At 42.3% G+C, this 20,475-nt stretch overlaps 2 protein-coding genes across 21 annotated transcripts in view; both read right to left on the bottom strand.

Annotated features, from left to right (window-relative positions):
- LOC108151647 (phosphatase and actin regulator 4) overlaps positions 1 to 20,475 on the bottom strand; it is a 108,744-nt gene that overhangs the window by 30,897 nt on the left and 57,372 nt on the right. Inside the window, exon 1 of one of the 20 annotated variants that reach the window (XM_017280360.2) lies at positions 3,244 to 4,530. The exons of 18 other annotated variants lie outside the window; for them this stretch is intronic. In XM_017280360.2, coding sequence (XP_017135849.1) covers positions 3,244 to 4,375 — 1,132 coding nt within the window. In that variant the 5' untranslated portion in view covers positions 4,376 to 4,530. Of the gene's footprint in view, positions 1 to 3,243; positions 4,531 to 20,475 lie in introns of those variants that run through there. One more of the 20 variants, XM_017280364.2, reaches the window with a different exon arrangement.
- LOC108151649 (sodium channel protein Nach) lies at positions 17,906 to 20,045 on the bottom strand. The gene is made up of 3 exons (XM_017280368.2): positions 18,597 to 20,045; positions 18,343 to 18,525; positions 17,906 to 18,273 (listed from the first exon to the last, which is right to left on the bottom strand). The coding sequence occupies exons 1-3, from the start codon at positions 19,573 to 19,575 to the stop codon at positions 18,143 to 18,145; spliced, it is 1,293 nt and encodes a 430-aa protein (XP_017135857.1). The 5' UTR covers positions 19,576 to 20,045; the 3' UTR covers positions 17,906 to 18,142.

The raw sequence follows: 20,475 nt of genomic DNA, 5'->3' as shown, positions 1-20,475 counted from the left end.
GCAGGCAGACCATTGCCGCATTCATTAAAATTTCGGTTGGAATAGGATTACCTGTTGGTAATCCTGTTGGGCCACAACAGAACACAATGCAGCAGATGATTCGCAGAAAACGAATGCAGGAATGCACAGACAGAATAGAGACGAAATTCCACAGAAATCATTGGAAACAAACACCGAGAGAAAAAGCTGCAAAAAGTGTAATAAACACAAAAGGAACGGGGGGGTGCGGGGGAAAGAGGGTGGGGAAAAGCCATCGTACAAATTAAATTCCCATTAAAGTGAGAACTGCAATGGGAAATGGGAAATGAGAGATGGGAGATGAGAGAAATGAACTCTTCACTTGAGAGACTCTCAAAAGTTGTACCTTCCAGCCATCACTCCAGAACTAACGACGAGACATCCTGGCTAACGGTTTTCTTTTCATCATCAAAGTTTTCCTCTAATAGGTAGCTGCTCGATTATATAATATACAAGTTTTTCCTTTCGCTGTCATTGCAAAAGAAAATTTTGATCGGGAAATTGTGCAGGCAAATAATTTCTTTTTTTTGCATCAGCAAAAAGAGGAGGCCCCCAATTTAATAATGAAATGAATGCCCCGAAAAGAAGAAAAATCAACTAAAGGTGAAGATCTTCATCTCTCACTCTATCTTTGACTGAATGAATGACTGACAGACGGTTGGAATGACTTACTGACCGACGGACAGGGAGACTGGGGGGGAGGGAGAAAGCCTTGACTGTTGGTCGGATTTATGGCTTGAAAATTGTTTATTTGATTGAATATTTCATAACATGCACTCTGCTACAGCCAGAGCCACTGCCACAGCCACTCTGCCTCATCTACTTGCAGTAGTGCCTCTTGCCCCGGTTTCCTACTTCTCCTTCCTCCACTTCTCTCCATCAATCTATTATGAAATCCCTGCTGCTGCCTTTCATGGCCTGCCTCTGCGCACAGATTTTTCTTCTTTCTTTCTTTTTTTTTGGCAAACTCATGTAAGCCTCTCCGACAGCACAGAATCTGGGACTGGGACTGGGGCTGGGGCTGGGCCTGGGACTCTCGTACCTTATGCAATTTATGGTCTAAAATCATTAGCCTAATAGGTACATCAATTGGCCAAAGAATGGAGAGGGGGGAAAGATTTCTTCCGAAATCAAGAAAAGTAATAATTCCTTGGAATATTCCTGCGCTAGAAATTAGAGAACTTTTCCAAATCCAATTTGAAATTGACCAAAAAAAATGTGAGACGAAAATTTACCCAAAACCAAAATATTTCTCGGTATTCATTTTTCTCCCGAAGGGCATACAACCATCTGTCTATCTATCTGGATCCCCTGCCCCCTCTCTGGTCTTGCCTGCCGCCCTCTCCTGCCTGAAGCTCCTCCTCAATATGCAATTCCTGGCCTCAGCAACAGCGGTGGCAAATGCAATCAACTATCGAGATACGCAAGGAGGCGACAATTGCATTGACACTTATTTTTATTGACATTTTCGACGCTCCGCTCCGCTCCACTCCTCTCTGCGGCTCCTCCGATCAAATGTTCAACATTTGCATATGCAGTCGCCTCTTCGCCTTCGCCATGGAGCAGAGCAGCGTATCAGACAGACCGACAGACAGGCACACATGACGACACCCACACACATCTCTGGCCTGTTGGGGCCACCCAATAATGGCAGGCCAAGTGCCTGCCTGGCTGTCTGTCCTGTTGATTGCCTCACTTTTTCTTTATTATTTTTATTTTCTTTGTGGCGGCAGAAAACCTTCTTTCGTGAGAGAGGATTTTTCATGGAATAAAGAAATAAGGGAATCATCAATGGTTCAGGAAATAAAACTAGAGAACAAACTACAAAAATCCTTAAGGCCATAGAACATAGGAACATCGACAGAAACCAACAATTAACAATGAAAGTTAAAGAAAAACACACAAAATAATAATAATAAAAAAAAATGTTATATATATGTACATTACCAAAAAATAAAAAAACAAAAAATATAATCAATAAATATATACTTATAACACAAAAAAAAAAATAGATATGTGTATACCATACAAAAAAAGATAATTATATATCTTACAAAAACATGAGAAAAAAATAAAAAAAAAAAAAAAATAATTATGCATCATACAAAAATATAAGAAACAAAATACAAAAAAAAAACATAAAAAGGATACAACAAAAAAATCCTTACACAATTTATTTAAACAAAAATCATTACAAAAATTATTTAAAAAAAAATACATTCCAAAAATTACTAAATCAAAAAAAAAATAAAAATAAATAATAACATAACAAAAAAAAAAAAATAATTGAATAAAAAAAGAAACATAAAAATACAATTCCGTACAGCAACCAAAAAAAAACCCAAATCATACAAAAATCTGCAGAAAACAAAAGACTTATGAAATGGAGGGGGGAAATTCTTCGTAGAAACCTTGAAACCTTGAGAAAAATGTTTAAAAAAGGTGTTTTCTACAGAGTCTCTTGTTCCGGGAACACCAGTCCATAAGAAAACATTTAGGTAATCATTAAGCGTACTTTCACTTTAAAGCCAAGTACTTTCTGTACTTTCTGTACTTTCTCCATAAACCATTAAATGTTGTTATGGATCGACAGTTTTGTAGCTTTATTTAAGCTCAAATATACAGTCTCCTGCTCTTAGTGTTTCCCTCTTATCCCCAATCTCCTTGCTGCCCTCCCCTCCCCACTCTCGCTGCCCCACTCACCCCATTTCTTTCGCTCTCTTTCAGTCAATGTTGAGCTGTTCGGAGCATAAAACTTTTCAATAAAGTTGCAAGCTTAAGCCTAATCGCCCACACCATGCCACACACCCACACACCCACAAAGGCACCATCGCACACGCCACTCGCCACACACACACACACACATCCCCATTCCCGTCCCCAAGCCATTTTGTTAACACGCCTCTTTGGACGCAGCTGCAATTTGGTCGTCTTTATGGCTTGACCACACCCATCACACACACACACACACACACTGTGGCACACACACTGTGGCACATACACTGTGGCACACACTCTGTGGCTATGTGGCTATGTGGCTCTGTGGCTCTGTGGCACTGTGGCACACTCCCCCACTTTATGGCCGTGGCCATAAAACGTTGCAATGTCCATCGGCCATGTTTCATAGCATACATTGGAGGCGGATTCTATCGGGGGATTCCCGATTCCTTCTTCCTTAAACTCCCTGCCCCCATGCCCCTACCCCATGCCCCTGCCATCGCTTACCTAAACTCCGCTTGACCGTGGCACGTGGCTTGTTGCTGCCGCTGTTCAATGTTACCGCTATGGTGGCCGTTGTCCGTGGCTTTCCACCATTTCCATTTGCACCTCCGCCTCCACTCGCATTTGCTCCACTGATGCCAGCTGAAAGTTTGCCAACAATTGGAAATGGTTTCTGCTGCCGCATCGGCATTGGCATCGGCATCGGCATCGGTGTCGTGGCCATCAGCGACTGTCTCTGTAGCTGAATCTGCGTCTGGCTGGGTGTCCTGGTTTGTGTCTGTGTCTGCGTCTGTGTCTGCGTCTGCGTCTCATGGTTACTGCCACTGCCACAGGCACTGCTGCTTGTGGCACTGGGCAAGGCCGAGGTGGACACCGATGTGCTGGATCGCTTATATCCTTCGGTGAGGAAGGCCGGCGGCGGTGTGATTGGCGGCGCCGGTATGCACATGTGTTCATCCACTGGAGAGCTGGCGGCCGTAGACGGTGCTGTGATGCATTCCCTCAGCCGCAGTCCTCCAGCCACGGGCTTTAGTTGGTGGCAAGTGCTGCTGCAGCCGCTGTTGCTGTGGCCACTGTGGCCACTGTGGCTCGTGTGGCTCGTGTGGCCGCTGTGGCTGCTGGAGGGCATTGGCATTGTCGGCGGTGTTGTCGTCTCATTGCAGTAGAGCTCCAGGTGATGCTTATCGCAGCGTCGCCTCCGCCGTATGTTCGGGGCAATTGTCTTCATTTTGGTTGAGCTGCCGCTGCCATTTGTGGCGCCACCGTTTTGATTCCCGGATCCGGCGGATGCAGCAGCCGCCTGGCGATTGATTGACGGTACGCCGTCTTTGGAATTTAAACGGATATAATGCACACGAAAGATGCGTACTTCGGGCTGTTTGCTACCCTGTTGCTGTTGCTGCTGCAGCTGCTGTTGCTTCTGCTGCTGATGCTGTTGCAGGTACTCCTTGTAGGTCTGCTTGCGCTGCTGTGGCAGCTGTTGGTGGCGCAACTGCTGCTGCAACTGCTGTTGCTGCTTGTGGAGTGTCTCCTGTTGCTGCTGCTGATGCTGTTGCTCTTGTTGCAAGATCTGTTTCTCTTGCTGTTGCTGTTGCTGTTGCTGCTGATGACTGCAGGCTGTTTCGTATTGCAGCATTTGTGTGGCCTCGAAAATGGTATTTGATTTGTATGTCTTTTTATTACAGATCTATTTATTGTTGTAAATATAGCCCCAAAGTCGGCTCAAACATGTATATATATATATATAGCTTTGATCTTTGATAAATTTTATAGAAAATAGTAACTTTTATGCATATATATATGTATGTATATATAGTATATATCGTGTGTATATAATATATTCTGGATATATATATATCTGTTTTGTATTTGTATTTGTAGTGTTTTTTTATATTTTTTTTTCAATAAATGGAAGCTTTCAATTGCTGCGTTTTGTATCTTTTGTGTTCCTTCTTTTCTTTGCTTTGTTTTGCTTTGGTTTTAGTTTTGTTCTTTCCCAGCGTTGCTTAGCTATCTTGCTATATGTTTTGCTCCTCGTTACTCGTTACTTTTATTGTTGCTGCTTTGGCGTTTCGTATTGTAATTAACAAATATTTACCTATTTAGTTGACTTTGTTGCTCTGTTGCTTGGCTAAATATTTATTTTTAATTTTCTTTTAAAAATATGTTTTTTCTTTTTATTTGGTATTTTTGTAACGTTCAAACTGTAAGCGTTCTTTTTTGGTATTTTTATTGAATATTTATATATATATATATATATGTATATAGGTATTTCTATTGTTTAAAATTGAATTTTTTCACATTTAATGTTTTGTTTTTAGTGTTTATTTGTTTGAAAGCCTCTTTAACTGCTTTTGTCTTTTTTTTTTGTTTGCTTGTAGATAAATATATCTGGTATATCTGTATAATTATGTGGTATATATATATAGTATTTTAGCTGTTTAGTTTACGTTTTGTTTATAGTTAATCCTTTTGTATAGTAGAACAACCGACCCGTAGTTGACATTAATTTGCAAGAGTTTTGTTAACCGTTTAAGTAGATGCCTCCGTTGTAATTTCCTCTTCGTTAAAATCTTAGTTTTTGTTGGTATTTTTCATAGTATTTATTGTAGATTTGGATTTGATGTTGCAGGAGACACAATACCTTTCTTATTCCGTATTATTTTTGGTATTTTTGTTGGTATTTTTTGTAGATTTGGATTTGATGTTGCAGGAAACACAATACCTTTCTTATTTCGTATTATTTTTGGTATTTTTTGTAGATTTGGATTTGATGTTGCAGGAAACACAATACCTTTCTTATTTCGTATTTTTTGTGGTATTTTTTGTGGTATTTTTTGTAGATTTGCAGGAAACACAATGTTTAGTATCTTTTTGGTTTTTTTTTTGTATAGTAACTTTTCAATGTCTCTTCTTCTTTTCGGATATTTCTTTCTGTGTTGAAAGAAAAACAAATAAAAAATAATCGAAAATACTTAAATCTTCTGTACGAGATTTTCCGTTTCCTAGAGGTTTTCCCCGAAAGTGTTTGTGTCACGCCCCCTCCCCTGGCCCCATGGAAATTGCTAATCAAACAAATGACTCTGGGGGAACGAGACGAGGCATGCCACAGCAGACAGCAGCACTCTCCAAGCCTCGATTCCTAATGCTATTATGTAAATGTTTTTGGCAACCAAAAAATTAATGGTTCAAAGGCGAATGAAAAAGTTGAGGAAGGCCAACAACAAAATACTCAAGAAAAAAGAAAAAACAAAAAAAGAGGAGTAGCTATTGGATGCCAAATATTGATGGATTGAGGGGTTGAGTGTCGGTTGGGCTTGGTGTTGTGGCATATTGATGCTGCCACTGAAACGTGACTGAAATGTCTGAAATGTTTTGCAATTAAGAGACAGAGAGAGAGAGAGACGGAAAGTGCAAAGAGATAATGTAATTTTGATGTTATTTGCGGTTTCGATGGGAATTCAATTATGAGAAGAGGTCTCTGTCTTGGTCTCTCGCTCTCTGTTCCATATGCTGGGTCGCAGGACAGAAACAGAGACAAATGAGGCATGCAATCAAGCAGAGAAATGTCCTGTCATCGCACTCCACTTATCCTCAATCGTTGTCCTAGGCGACAGTTATATATAAAAAAAAAAGAATATATACACAATATATATGGGAGATGCTGTTGGCAGCAGCTGTTCCTTTTTTGGTGTTCGTTTGGTGGCCTGGGGCATGCCTCTGGCAGGGCTATCGAGTTGCCTGCGCAATAAGCCAATCAATTCAGTGTCAGATGAACTGCTTCATTAATTTCACTTGCACGAACCCCCAAAAAGCTGCACGGGGGCGGGTAAATGGAAAGCGAAGAAAGAATTATGCCAGAGCATGCCACAAAAGTCACGTAAGCTTCTTGCGGGGTCTTGGGCATGTGGCAGCAACAAAAAAGCCGATGCTTAGCGCTTTTTTTTCCCCCTATTGGGATTCCAGGACCCCAAAAGAGCCTCTGGAGGAAATACAAATGCTTCCTCTCGCTCCTCTCTCTGAAGGACACTCCAGAATATGGCATCCACAGCAGCTGCTGCTGCTGCCGGATATCGATGGCCATTTGCTACTTGTTCGCCCCTGTTATCATTTGTGTATCTGAGGGATACACGTGCCTCTCCTCAGGTGCGTAGACAGAGCACACAATTTCTCCAAGTAAATAATAATTGTGGAGTGGACGCAGCGGCTAACGATGTGGCATTTTCCACTTGAAGCGACTTTTACTTCCTCTATCCTTACACATCTATATCCTCCCTCTCTCTTTCTCTGTCTCTGTCTCTCCCTCTTCATCTTGGCCCTCGATTGAGCTTCGAATTTCTCTCTAATTGCAAAACTTTTTCCATCCCAATCCCCACAACATGCCACATCCCCATGAATAATGTCTCATGTGAGTGGCTTTCCTTCCTGTTTATTCTCCTCGAAATCAAATTGAAATTTTCGGTGATTTACTTTTCTTAGTCGCAAATAAAACTTATAATTGAATGGCAATTTCCCAACAAAGAGGGGCGTGGCACTAAGACTTAGATTATATATATGTGTGTGTGTGTTTGTGTGTGGCTGTTAGAGGAAAAGCTGATGCTCCAAAAAAGCAAATATTTGTTTTCATTATTTCGAATTTATTTTCTGTGCGTGTGGGGCAAACTTTTCGACAAGTATCTACCACTAATGCGATTAAAGAGCGTACAGTATATATATTAAAAATAGGAAAAACAATCGCTTTCGAGCGATAATTTGAATTGAATTGCGAAATGGGAAAATCTAGTGATTTGGGGGATTATTGGGTGAAGAAGATTAATATTCTTTATATATTTCTGTATAACAATTGCAGGTGAAAGCATTTTCCAATTTCTGTTTAAATTCAGAGAGCTTTGTTTTTTTTGAGGCAAAGAAATTTAAAAATTTAAAAAATGTTCAGATACATTTCATTAGATATAGATTTAGTTTAAAATACATTTTAGCCATTTGTAGTTCTAGAACCTCTGAAAATGGTTGCATTTTTTGGAAATTAATTATTTAAAAAGTAAAGATTGTTGAAATATTTTGTTGTAATTTTGATTCGATTTCTAGGGAGTTTGTTAAAGAAATTTGTTAAAGAAATTTGTATTATTATTTAGTTTTAAAGAACATTTAATAATTTTAACACAAATTTCTACAACAATTCCGTAACACTTTCCTGCAAATCTCTCGTCAAAAACCTTTTGAAAGCCAAAGGAGAATCAGCTTTGACTCAAACAAAGATTTTCCTATCTTTAAAACGCCTCATTTTCACGCACAATTTCCCTTACGTTTTCACGATTTTTCTTTTTGTTATTTCAATGCACACAAATGTTAAGCATTTATTTTATTTCGTTTGTCATTTGCATAAATTACGCATAAAAATACACTCAAATTTGTTTACAACAGCAAAAAAAAATCATACAAAAAAAATAAAATTTTGGATTTTCATTGTCGGGTGGAAAAACACCTTGACTTTGTGCCTTGGATATTTCGGCTGCTCCGCCTCCGATCCTCTTTTCTTTTATACTTTTTTTTTTGGGGTGAAAGAGTCAATGCACTTGCTGTTTAATTTTTAAATTTATGATGCACTCTCTCTCTCTCTCCTTCTCTTCTGAGAGAATTATTTTATTTATTTTCGCATTGAAATAATAAAAAAAAAAAAAAGAATCATAAAAACGTAGGCCACATATTTTTTGGTGCGGACATAAAAATTGTTAAATTAACTTTTTCACACACACACACACATACAAACACACACAGTTTAGCAACTCGTAAAAAAAAGATGGAGGAAATTACCAAAAATCAGTAACGTTTTGGGGGGGTGTGGATTGGGGGGACGGTTATCCGAGGGAAAATTCAAACGGGGGGGGGGAAGGGGAAGAGAAAAAACAACTCAATGAAAAACCGAAAAGTCGCGTTGGATTCTTCGTATCACATCACAGATGTTTCGTTGCTAATTTGTTGTTGATACAAATTTCTTGTGTCTTTTGTGGCGCTTTTTAGTTGAGAATGTTTTGTTCGTGTTGCACGTTGCACGTTGCTGCTACTGCTGCTGCTCGATCTCTGCTGTGTCTCTTGTCCAAATGTTTCTTGAGGTTCTTGTGCTTTGGGGACTGTGTGCTGTTGCGGCCGACGGGCTCGAGAATTGCCAACAAACTGATGCCAAACGGAAGCCGTCCAAATGTTTTTCATGACACGGCGACGGCGACGGCAACGGCTATGGCTATGGCTATGGCTACGGCGGCGGCACAGCAGAGCGCGCAAACAAGCAGCGACAGCGACGCGAAACCACACACAGAGGACGCATCGTGCCACCCAAGACAAGTGGAGACGACACCACCAAAGGCGGCAGCAGCAGCAGCAGCAGCAGCGACAGCGACAGCGGCAGCATCAGCCGCTGATAAGAAAAAAGAGAGAGCTTTTTCCACCACCAACCAAATGGCAGACAAAGAGAAAGAGACTGTGTATCCGCTCTTAAAAGATAACCACTAATGCCGCTGCTGCTGCACGTTGGCCTGTCAATTAGCCACAAAATGTTGCAAGACAATGGCGCCACAAGGCAATTATTAATGACACTTTTCAAGCCTTTGGATGGGCAGGGATGGGGGGCAGAGAATGTCGCCTTTAAATTGAATAATTAAGGAGATTTAACAAAAGTTTATAATTGAAATTGAAGCCAGAGAGAACGCATTATATAAGGGGATGAAACAAAGAAGAAACTATGGAATAAAATAAAGCACAAACTAAAGGATAAACTAGAGAAAAGTTGAATCATTGAAGGAGTTAGAGGCACACATTCGAAACACTGATTTCAACATTTATCCATGCCTCAAATTGTGGTTCAAAGATCGTTCCATGTCGATCGATTTTGTATTGACATTCCTTCGAGAATTCCCTAGGAATTGTCTGTCCTTGGAGTTCTGGGATATTTGAAGGTTCTTCCACAGCAGGTACATCCAATGCCTTCATTCTATCCATAAATTTGATGGATTTCAGTGGGGTTTATCCTCGAAATTTCAAGGAAGTTTTTTTGTTTGAAACCTTTTAAAATTCAATCGAAAATTCATTCTATATTTTCACAATTCACAGAGAATTGTACGATGGTATATTCTGCATTTCTATGGAGAAATATATTCAGGATTGGTTGCTCTTTTTGTAGCCATTCCATTCAGTATTCCTCTGAATATTATCCCGTAAGTATTACGGATATTTCCTCCATCATATTCCTCTTTTCATTCCCAAGAGCATCTCTGAACCCAAAAGAATGAAAGAGAAAAAAGCTCTCTCTCTCTCTCTGGCAACAGACAAAAGCTTTTCCTTATCGCTTGCTCTCGCTCTTCCGTTCGCTGTGGTGTCTCTGTGTGTGTGTGTGTGGGTGGGTGGGTGTTGGTGTGTGCCTGCTCTGTTTGTTGGCCCGGCTCAATCGAGTCCCTGCCGTGTATTGGTCCTCGTCATAGTCCGTCCTGTTCCGTCCGATTCCGTCCGTTTCCCGCTCTGCTCTGCTCTGCTCTGCTCCGTTAATGCACAACACAGTCGTCGTCGTCGTCGTCGTCGTCTGATTGAAATCCACACATAGGGAGGAATATTGCGGCTGGAGCGGAAGAGGGAGCAGCAGGAGTGGATGGATGTTTGTTTGTGCGTCAATGCAGCAAATGGTTCCTCCATTGCCACACACTCCCCTGCCCCTGCCGCTGCCGCTGCTGCTGCTGCAAGTGCCATGTGCCATGTGCCATGGTCATGGCCATGTTCGTCCGTGCCTCATGGCTATTTGTGGTTGTGTTTGCCTGTTGCACATCCTTCTGCAATCTGCAATCTGCAATTTGCAATATGCAGCAGCCACAAACCAAAACCAAATAATCAAATATCAAGCAACTTTCCCCAAATTCCCCCACACCCCCCAACCCCCAACCCCCCAACACCACCCCCAATAGCGATATTAAGCATACAATTTGTGAACAATAAAAACCCCAGACCCGAAACACAACAGCGAATGAAAGGATGGGCCAAAATGGTAGCGGGTGGCGGGTGGCGGCTCTCCTTTTATGGCCGCATTTTCTATAGACCAGAGGGAAAACAAGTTGATGAATTATTGTAATTAAGTGGAAAGAAAAGCGCACAAATGGCAATTTTCCAAGAGAGAGCTAAATTAATACCGGAATGGCAAGGCAGCAGCAAATTAGTGGAGCCACCAGCCACGAGCCGTCATTTTTTGGGGGGCAGAGTCATTAGCGAAGTGAAGAGGCCCAAGAGGAAGGTCTAGATGAGGCCTAAGGGGAGCGCCAGGACAAGGGCCAGGGCTGCTAAAAAGCGCCAAAGAATAGCTCCTTAAAGCAGCTGCAGATGGGACCCAAAAAGGAGCTCGAGCTCGGTGGCAAAAGTGCCAACAAAATGGTGGCTCTCTGATGAGCAAACACTTCAGTCATATTTTGTGATGGCTACCAAAGCCGACTGTCGCCTCTATTTCCTGGCTGTCCGCGTCCTTGGCCATGTCCTTGTCGTATTCCTGTGCCTGTGGGCCGGCTTCCCACCCCCCACACACCCCCAATGACAAGCGGCATCATTGTCGCAGCATCACAATTCCAACAAAGAATTGAGGCAGCAGGAAGTGGGTCCAGAATGAAGGTTAAAAATATAGCCCATGTCCCATGATTTGTATTGAAAACACATACGCATCCCACGTACTCTTTAGTCATATTTCCCATCAATGGATGCACCATGGAATCCACACTCGAAGGACACCAACAAACCAAAAGCTAATCAAGGACGTGGGCACGCCTCTTGGGGAAACCAAATCAAAGTTCATCTCGAATGCGCAACAAATGCGAGGCACACAGATGAGACCTTCCTTCTTCTTCGTCTTCTTCTTCTGAAGGAGGAATCTTTTGTCGGAGAAGGACAGAACACAAGTTTATGGATTCTTGGCTAAAATATGCGTGGCAGCCACGCCATACGGGGGACGAGAGGCAGGGATACAGGGTGGTTGCTTAAGGACAGAATAAAGAGACAGCGATATGTTTCGGGGCAAAAGAAAGAGTCGAGGAGATGTTTCAAAGCGAAAGAACGAGTCCGGCAACGATACGAAAGGGGGGATACCAAATCTATTTGGGGGCAGGAGAAATGGACAGAAAGGGAAAGGAAGTAGAACCAGGGACAGGGACAGCAAAAACTATATGGCGAACGTCCTTCCGTTTACTGTGTTTTCCCCTTCCCACCTCCATTCACAAGGTCCACCCGATGCAAAGGGAGAAGGGCAGCAGCAGCAGCCGCAGCGGCGGTCGACAGACAACAATCACAAAAAGTATGGCCGCCAGCGGAGGATAAATTCCAAAGAAAATGAAAAATAAATACCAGAAAATAACAACAACAGCAAACACAGGAAAAGCAACAGCAGAAAATGCAATTGAAAATTGTTGCCGCAAAAAAGGGGGCAAAAAAGAACCACATAAGAAAGAAACAGGGAAAAAACACACACACAAAAATATTTCCCCGAAATATAAAAAAAAAATATAAAAACCAAATACAAAAAAAAATTATTTATAACATAAAATACCAAAACCACTAAAAATACCAGAATACATAAATACCCAAAAAAAAAATGGATAACAAAATTAAATAGCAAAATAAATATTTATTTAATAAATAAACATAATAAAATAATACGAAAAAATACCAGAATTTATAACTACTCAAAAAGTGGAAAAAAAATTAAATAGCAAAATAAATATTTATTTAAAACAAATATCGAAAAAATGAAAAAATACCAGAATACATAAATACTCAAAAAATGGATAGCAAATGAAATAGAAAAATAAATATTTACTACAAAAAAAATACTAAAACACTGCCAGAATACATAAGCACTCAAAAAGTGGCTAAAAAATAAAATAGAAAAATAAATATTTAGTCAAACACAAGTAAATACAAAAACAATACCCATAAATACTCAAATAGTGAATACAAAAATAACCTCTTAAAAAGGCTAAAAATACGTAAATACATGAATACCAAACAAAAATAAGTAAAGCAAACAAAGGATACCAAAATAAATATTCAAAAAATAAAAAGGGAGAGAAGTAACTAAAAAATAAAACCAATACAAAAGAAGAACTGCTTACATAATCACAAAAATACACGCACACGCAGTTAGAAAGAGACAGAGAGTGATAGAGAGAGAGAGAGAGAGAGAGAGAGAGAGAGAGAGTTAGGGGGTGGTATTAGAGGGAGACAGTGCTATACGCTTTCCCACGGGGGAGAGCGAGAGAGAGTGCGAGCCTTGAAGCGCCTCTGAACTTGGATTTTCAATGTTTTGTGCGAGACTTGAACTTGAAATCGCTTTTCGCCGACAGCACAGTGGTCGCTCGCACGTGCTGGCAAAAGCTCGCCCTCAAAGCTCTCACCACTCTCTCCGCTCTCTCTGCTCTCTCTCTTAGTTGCTCTCTTAAAGTGCCACTTGACTTTCTCTTTCGCTCTCTTCTCGACAGTTTTTTGTTCCATTTAAAATGCAAGTGACGCAAGTTATCAAAAATTTATCCACAAACAGAGCAAAAGCTGGAGCGAAAGGGGGGGAGAGAGTGTTGCTGGGGGGGAAGCAACAGGAATAAACAATTGTCTGCTGGTCCTCGGATGAGTTAACACACTTTCTACTCCTCTTTGCCCCTCTTCAGTGCCCCAAATCTCCCTTTCTTGGGGGGAAAAACTATTTTAGTTCCATAATTTGTGATAGTATCCTTTTTTTCAAGGATGCAAACAGGTTGTTTGGCAACAAACGAAAGACAAAAGCCTGCCCCGAGGTGGAAAAGCTGGTGTCCTCTGCAATTTTCAATTGGTTTAAGCCGGGCTAACGGGGCGTATGCCCACATAATATTCATAAGCCACACACACACAGAGAGAGGGAGACCGAGCAGAGTGTGAGAAATCTTCTTTGTGCTGAGAGAGCGTGGGTGCAAAGAGCAGAGAGCAGAGAGCGCCAACGAATTGGCCAAATTAAATTTTAATAATTAAATGCAGCCAAAGGAAGGATTTTCTTTGCCACGCCCACGCCAAGACGTTAAGACGCCAAGACGCCGGCAGGGGGAAGGTCCGTGGCACGTGCAAAAATTTGCATTCGAAATTTGGTTAAGAAACAGGGCCCAAAAAAAAAAAACCGAAAGCTGAGCTCCTTTCGAGCACATGCCGTTGCATAAATAAAATCGCTTTAACAGACTCCACCCCCCCCCCCCCCCCGCCCCCTCCTACCCGATTGCGAATGACAATGACAACGTCAACGGATGATGCGGATGATGTGGATGACTGCCACAAGGCAGGCGGCACTGTCAACGTTTGATTGAATGGACCCGCTTTACCATCGCAATGGCAGTCCATTCCTCAATCGGATCCCCGGAGGGTCCGTCATCGAGAGGGAGGGCATTTGCATAAGACTTTGCAGGGACTCATACAATGGTCAAAAGGTACGAACGGTGGAGTATTGACAGGCCTCCTGGCCCTGTTAGGGGAAGGAAATCTTTTGGTAGGCGCCGCCAGAACCCTGCTGGAACGAAGAAAATCCGCTTCAGTTTGGGGCAAAAAGTGTCTCAGGGAAGAGAGGAAATCCCAAGAAATTCGAAATTTTGCGTGGGTGCAAAGCAAAGCCCGTGATGAGGGAGGGATCGAAGCGGAAAATCTGTTAGCGAGAGGATAAGTAAATCATGTAAATCAAAAGAAGCAAATCCATGCATGTAAGAGGCAAATACAGGCACGCTCTTTGCCTCCTCAATTGATTGCAAATTAATGTGAAATTATTTGGAATTTAGGTACAAATCCAAGGACTTGAGGGTGGCATCTACAAAGGATACAAGATATCAGTGTTCATAGTTTATTTCCAGGTAAAACCTCGAACTGTATCTCCAAAAATCACAGGAAACTTCTCCCTCCTTCAGACATTATGGCTTTCTCTTTCAAAAGTCACTTGAATATGGTCGCAAATCATAAATAAATATATATCATCCCGCCCCCCCGGGGAGCTATGGCTATTCCCGGAATCTATCCTCCAGGCAAAAGCTTTGGATAAACTAGGAGAAAGCGGAAAGGATCCTTGGGAGTGGAAGTGGGGGGGGCACGCAAGTAATTCATTTTTATGAGCTGCCACAACTTGTTGGCTCTGTGGCTCCTTAGCCGCTTGGACATTTCGGGGCTTAACGAAAACAAATGATAATCAAGAAAAAAGGAAAAGGGAAAAGGGAAGAAGGGAAAATGGCATGCAAATCTAGACGGGGAAAACCACAGCAGAAAAAATCTTGAAAAATACCCACGAAAACCTCAAGAAAGCAAAGCACAAAAGCAGAAAAAAAAATACAAAAAATAAAAATAAAAATAAAAATAAACTAAGTCCTTGTCATGGCCAAGGTTGTCTACCTTCTCGCTTGGTCGGTGGTGCCACAATGTTGCAACCTTCGCCTGACCAGACGCAGGCACTCACCAACACACAAACATTCGCTCACAGACGGAACAATGGATTCCGGCGACAAACAACGGAAGTCCTGCAGACAGAAAGAGAGATATGCAACACACAAAATACTACTGGGGCAATAAATAGTCAAAAAAGAAAGAAGAAAAAAAGAAAGAGCAGGAGACGGGACGACAGGACGAGAGGACACTGCAGACAAGTCCAAGGATAATCCGCCTCATAATTAACTTTCTCAACGACATGTCGAATGTTGCAAAACTGAAATTGAAATTGCCCCCACCTTCCCCTCCCCCCCACAGACACACAAAAAAAGAAAGGAATATAAATCAAAAAGGGGGGGGCTGGCACAATGTGGCACAAAGAACGAGAGATTGTTGCACAAAAATGCGTTGTAATTGCCCCGAAATCAAATGGCCGTAATTTACGTTGACAGGCGAAAAGGACGGACGAAAGGACAGTCCACAACAGCAGGAGCTCTGAGGCAGGAGCTGCTCGAAGCAACAACTACAACATTTATTTATGCAAATCTCGTTCTAGGCTCCAGGACCCGAAATGTGACTACTACGTGTGTCCTCAGTGTCCTCAGTGGGTGGACACTGGACGGGGAATGGGAATTGGCCAAAAATGTTCCATATTAGAATTATGCAAATGAGACGAGGAGCAGCAACATCCACACGCAGGACTTGGCATTGCGGTTCGTTTTTTTGGGAAAATTCTATGCCCGAGTGAGGCATGAGGCGCGTGGCATGGGGAGTGGTACTCCAAGGATGGCATCCGATCGGAATCGGAGTCGACAATATTCGATGGAGCCATGCCACTCAATGCAGCACAACAGCAAACGGAAAGGAAAAGTGGGTGCACTTTTAGGCAGGCCACAGAAGCAGTTCAATGTGTGCAAGCAGTGGAAAATAAGCAGTTGGAGGGTTTAGAGTCGCTAAGCAGTAGAGAAGAAGCATCCGCAGAGCTTTAAGCAGTTCAAGCAGTGCAGAGTGAGCGAATTTTAGGGCAAAAATGATCGAAATTTCTGCGGTTTTTTTTTTCTTTAAATGTGGTACGCGTTTATCAGTGGAAGTCAGGCAATATTTAGGTTTTATAATATCGACATTCAATGGGTTGGTACTTTCGTATGCTTTTAAGGCTTTGCAGGATAGTTTGAAGCTTTTAAAAGGCTTCATTTTCCTTCGGAAAACAGGAAATAGAAGGAAAAAAGCAATAGTTTCACATCAATATATGTATTTCATTGATAGGGTTTTCTATGCAAATATTAGGGGGGCGTACATTTAATTGACATTCACGTGGTCTACGAGATATTAAAATGTAACATTTGAAGTGCTTACACTTAAAGATTCTACGTTATTCGTTTCTCTCCCCCTTTAAAGCATTTGCGTCTAGAATCTCCCTTTTAAACCAAACACCCCACCTTTTTGCTAATTTAAAACCATCTACCAATCGACCCTGACAAAGTGAAAACTATTCCGATTGACTGTAAGACGACACATATTAGCCAAAGGACGAATTCAATTTTGGTGGCACGCCCGCCGACCCCCAAAACGATGTCCTTTTATGGCCGTGCGACGGCACAGGAATGCCTTTGATCAGCAGCTCATCAGCCGGGGCAAAAAAGAATACACGAGTATGTATGGAATAATGTCAGGGCGAAGCGAAGCGAAGCCACATACGGAATACTTTAAAAGGAATGTCTGCCAAAGGTTGGTCCTTCTTTCCTCAGAGAGATATTTATGTATACATTTTTTTGTGCTGCTGCTGCTTCATTTCTTCCTCTTATTTTTTGGTGTATGAAAAGTGAGATGTGTGTGCGAGAGCCTCTGTCTCACGCGAAGGTGAAGGACGTCCGGCATGTCCTTGTCTATGGGAATCTATAGGCTATGCAGTGGAGTGGAGTGGATATCATTATCCCCCCCACCCCCCACCACCATCTTCCCTCATGGGCGGTAAATCAGCGAAGCAGTGCTCTGGCTTGAGGAAAATCACTTAGGAGCCATGACGCGGCCGGCCTGAGATAAGTTGGCGGTTTTAAAATTAATGGAGACATTCGTCCTTCGCGCACACATCCTGCCACGCTTTTAGTAGAAAATGCGGGCGTGGATGGCCACCCAGGCCACCCAGGAGGTCTATTTAATAGGAGCCTAGCTGCTTAGACTGCACTTTTTAGCCCCCATGATGTGGCATATAGAATATCTCGTATGTGTGTAATAAATTTCAAAGAAAATCCATTCACAGATTTCCCTTTTTTGTTAGGTTTCAATCGATTGTAAATCATTTGTGGGCATAAAAAAATAAAACCAAAAAGAAAAACAAAAGCATTAAAAATAATTTTCAAACTTTTCAACTGCGAAATTCAAATAAAAGCTTTCCCAGAGAGCTTTTTTGCCAGACGCGAGCTTAATTTAGCAAAGTTGTGAACCTTGGGAGAGCTTTTGCAAAGCTTATACTGCCAGCTAACAGACTGTTAAGTCGCTCTGTTAATGGAATCAAGTCAAAGATTTGATATTTTCAACATTTTTACTCACTCAAAAAAATATATAAGAAAAAACCCACAGGTTTTTGCGTGGAGGAAACTCACCTGCAAAGAAAAAGAAAAATAATATTAGATTTTCAGTGAAAAGAAAAAAAAGTTTTGTGCGCCGTGTCTAAGAAAAAGAAAATCAATACGACACACACACACACACGCACTGAAGTGCCCTTAAGAAAGGTACAAGAGACACACAGAGACAGAGAGAGAAAGAGAGAGACAGTTTTCTCTGCTGTTCAGTTGTCATCAAGCACCCCCATGCCCCATGCCCCACCAAGCAGGCCCTGTAGACCACTCAACCTTGATGATCATCGGCACATGGCGGCGCACATCCCTCTTAGTCCTTCTTAAAATCATACATGGGAATGTGTGTCATTTATTGTTTCCTTAGTTACAGATACTCGTACCATTTAGGCTACAGATACATTCGGTGGGTGGTGCCGAAAGTGTGACCAGAACCGAAAGACCATAAAGTAAATCAACTCGAAGCCACTGATGAGCGAACAGCCAATGCAAATGCCCAAGACACCGCCAATATTTGCTGGAAAGGAAAGCCTCCAATTAAAAGGGAAAACCTCTGGTGTCCGAGGACATTTTCATTTTCGCGTACACAGAATCTGATACCAATGATAGTGTTTGTCCTGCGAGTAGATCCTCCAGCGAGGGGCCCCGAAGCGCAGCAGAAGAGTACTCCGAAAGGGATGCATATGTCCGAGCAGGCTTTTGTGCAGACTGTACAACATTTGATTGCAGAGCGGCAGGCACTGCGGACACTGGTTCGGCGACCAATTAACTACACAACACAGAGGGGAAAAGATACATAAAGAGAGGTCGAAAAAAGATACAAGGAAGCCTCCGTCTTACCCGCAACCATTTGCAGGCAGGCAATGTCCTCTAGCGTACAAGACTTTTGCTTTAATTTCGCATCTCTCTCGAACGGATACGGCACACAGTGACAATTCATTAGAGAGGCCCTAAGCCGACAATCCTGCAGGCACTTCTCCCTGCCGTCACCCTCGTGGGGGAAGTAACAGTCACGTCTGTCCAGGGGATAGTCGCGTAGCTCCGAATTGGCCCCCAGCTCCATGCCGTTCACTTCCACCAGGGACTTTTCCCCCCCGCCGATGGTTATGCGGCCCAACCAACTGGAAATATGCAAACGGAAACCGGGAAAACTGCTCTTCTCCATTGGAAATTCATCTTCTTGGGAGGTGTCCAACGACAGCAACAGCTCTCCCGTGATATTCCCGTCCCTTAAGACACAGCAGTGGCCGTGATTAGTGGCTCGAAGCTGGAATATCTCTGAACAATTGATGGTCACACGATTCTGCTGACATTTTAGGATCAGGGAAACACAGGGGGTCGATAGATCCATCAACTGGGAGCGTACATCTCTGAATCCCAGAGATTCATGCAGTTCCTTGGCTTCTTCGGGGTCCACAGACATGGGATCCGTGTAGCCCGACAGTAGATGTATCTTTTGCCACCAGAAACCCAACGGTTTTCCACTGGAATTGGCCAGCATCTGCGTGTAGTCCTGCATCTTTCTTTTACTGAACCTGTAGCCACTGCAAATCGCCACCGATGGCAACGTCAATGCTCCTTTCTCCCCCAGATCCCGCTCGGATAGATCTGTTATCGTAGAGTTATCCAGCAGGTCCAGTATCATGGCGAAAACCGAATAGCCCGCAAAGATCAGTCCACAGCAGATGAAGAAGAACCAAAAGATGCGCTGCACACGACGTCTCCGGATGAAGTACAGCAAACCGAATCCATTGAGGCTCGTCTTTCGGAAATACTCGACGACCGTGCGATTGAGGGCCACCACCAGGCGGGAGGACATTCTGGAGGGAACTAGGGCGATCCTTCACCAAAATTTCACCGCCACAAGGCAATCCAATTCCGATTCCACTCCTGATGATTATATGATATGTATCGCTGGTTTTTGGGTGGTGCCAACAAGTGGGCGTGGCAATGACAGCGGAAGGGCGTGCACAACATGCAACCAAATGTCAACGGTAATTTATGGCCACACACACACACAGATACAAATGCCGAAAACACCCACACACTCGTGCACTGCAGTGGAAGTATCACGCTAATGCGAGAGGTTGCATATTAATGTGGGGAAATGGGGTATATAATATGGAGAATAAAGTGGTTTTTGGTCAGGGGAATAGAAGACAAATGGATGCTCTAGGAAGGAACCGACTTTGAAGGGGTCTTGGGATGAATTATTGGATAGTTAAAGCCTTAAAGGCGCGAATAAACCCTATAGGAAGCCGCTAAGAAGGGAAATTTGTAGGAACTTAAAGAAAGAAAACTATGCTGGAAGAAAGGATACGAAATATTTGGGAAGAATCTGCAGAGAGAAGTCATTGAAATGAAAAGAAACTATGGCAAGGGATTCTGGAAAGAAACTTTGCGGAAGAATCATGGAAATGAATTAAAGTCGAACTTGGGAACAGAGCAAAGGAATGAATGAAATGAAATTAATGAAAAACACTATTGCGTAGAGAAAACCCAAGAAAGCCACTCAACTGGAGAAATTACAGATGGAAACAATGGAATGAAACGTTCAACATCAACAATGAAAGAAACAATGGAAAGAAACAACGACAGTAAACTCTGAAACAAACAAATAAAAGGAACAGTGAGAAGAAACATTGGAATACAACTCTGAAAATAAAAAATGAAGGGAAACTATAGGGGAACCATGGAATGGGTACAATTGGAACACTCT

Source organism: Drosophila miranda, chromosome XR (assembly GCF_003369915.1).
Source record: "Drosophila miranda strain MSH22 chromosome XR, D.miranda_PacBio2.1, whole genome shotgun sequence".
Lineage (NCBI taxonomy): Eukaryota > Metazoa > Arthropoda > Insecta > Diptera > Drosophilidae > Drosophila > Drosophila miranda.
The sequence above is the reverse complement of the archived record's forward strand: the minus strand, read 5'-3'. Positions and strand labels throughout refer to the sequence as shown.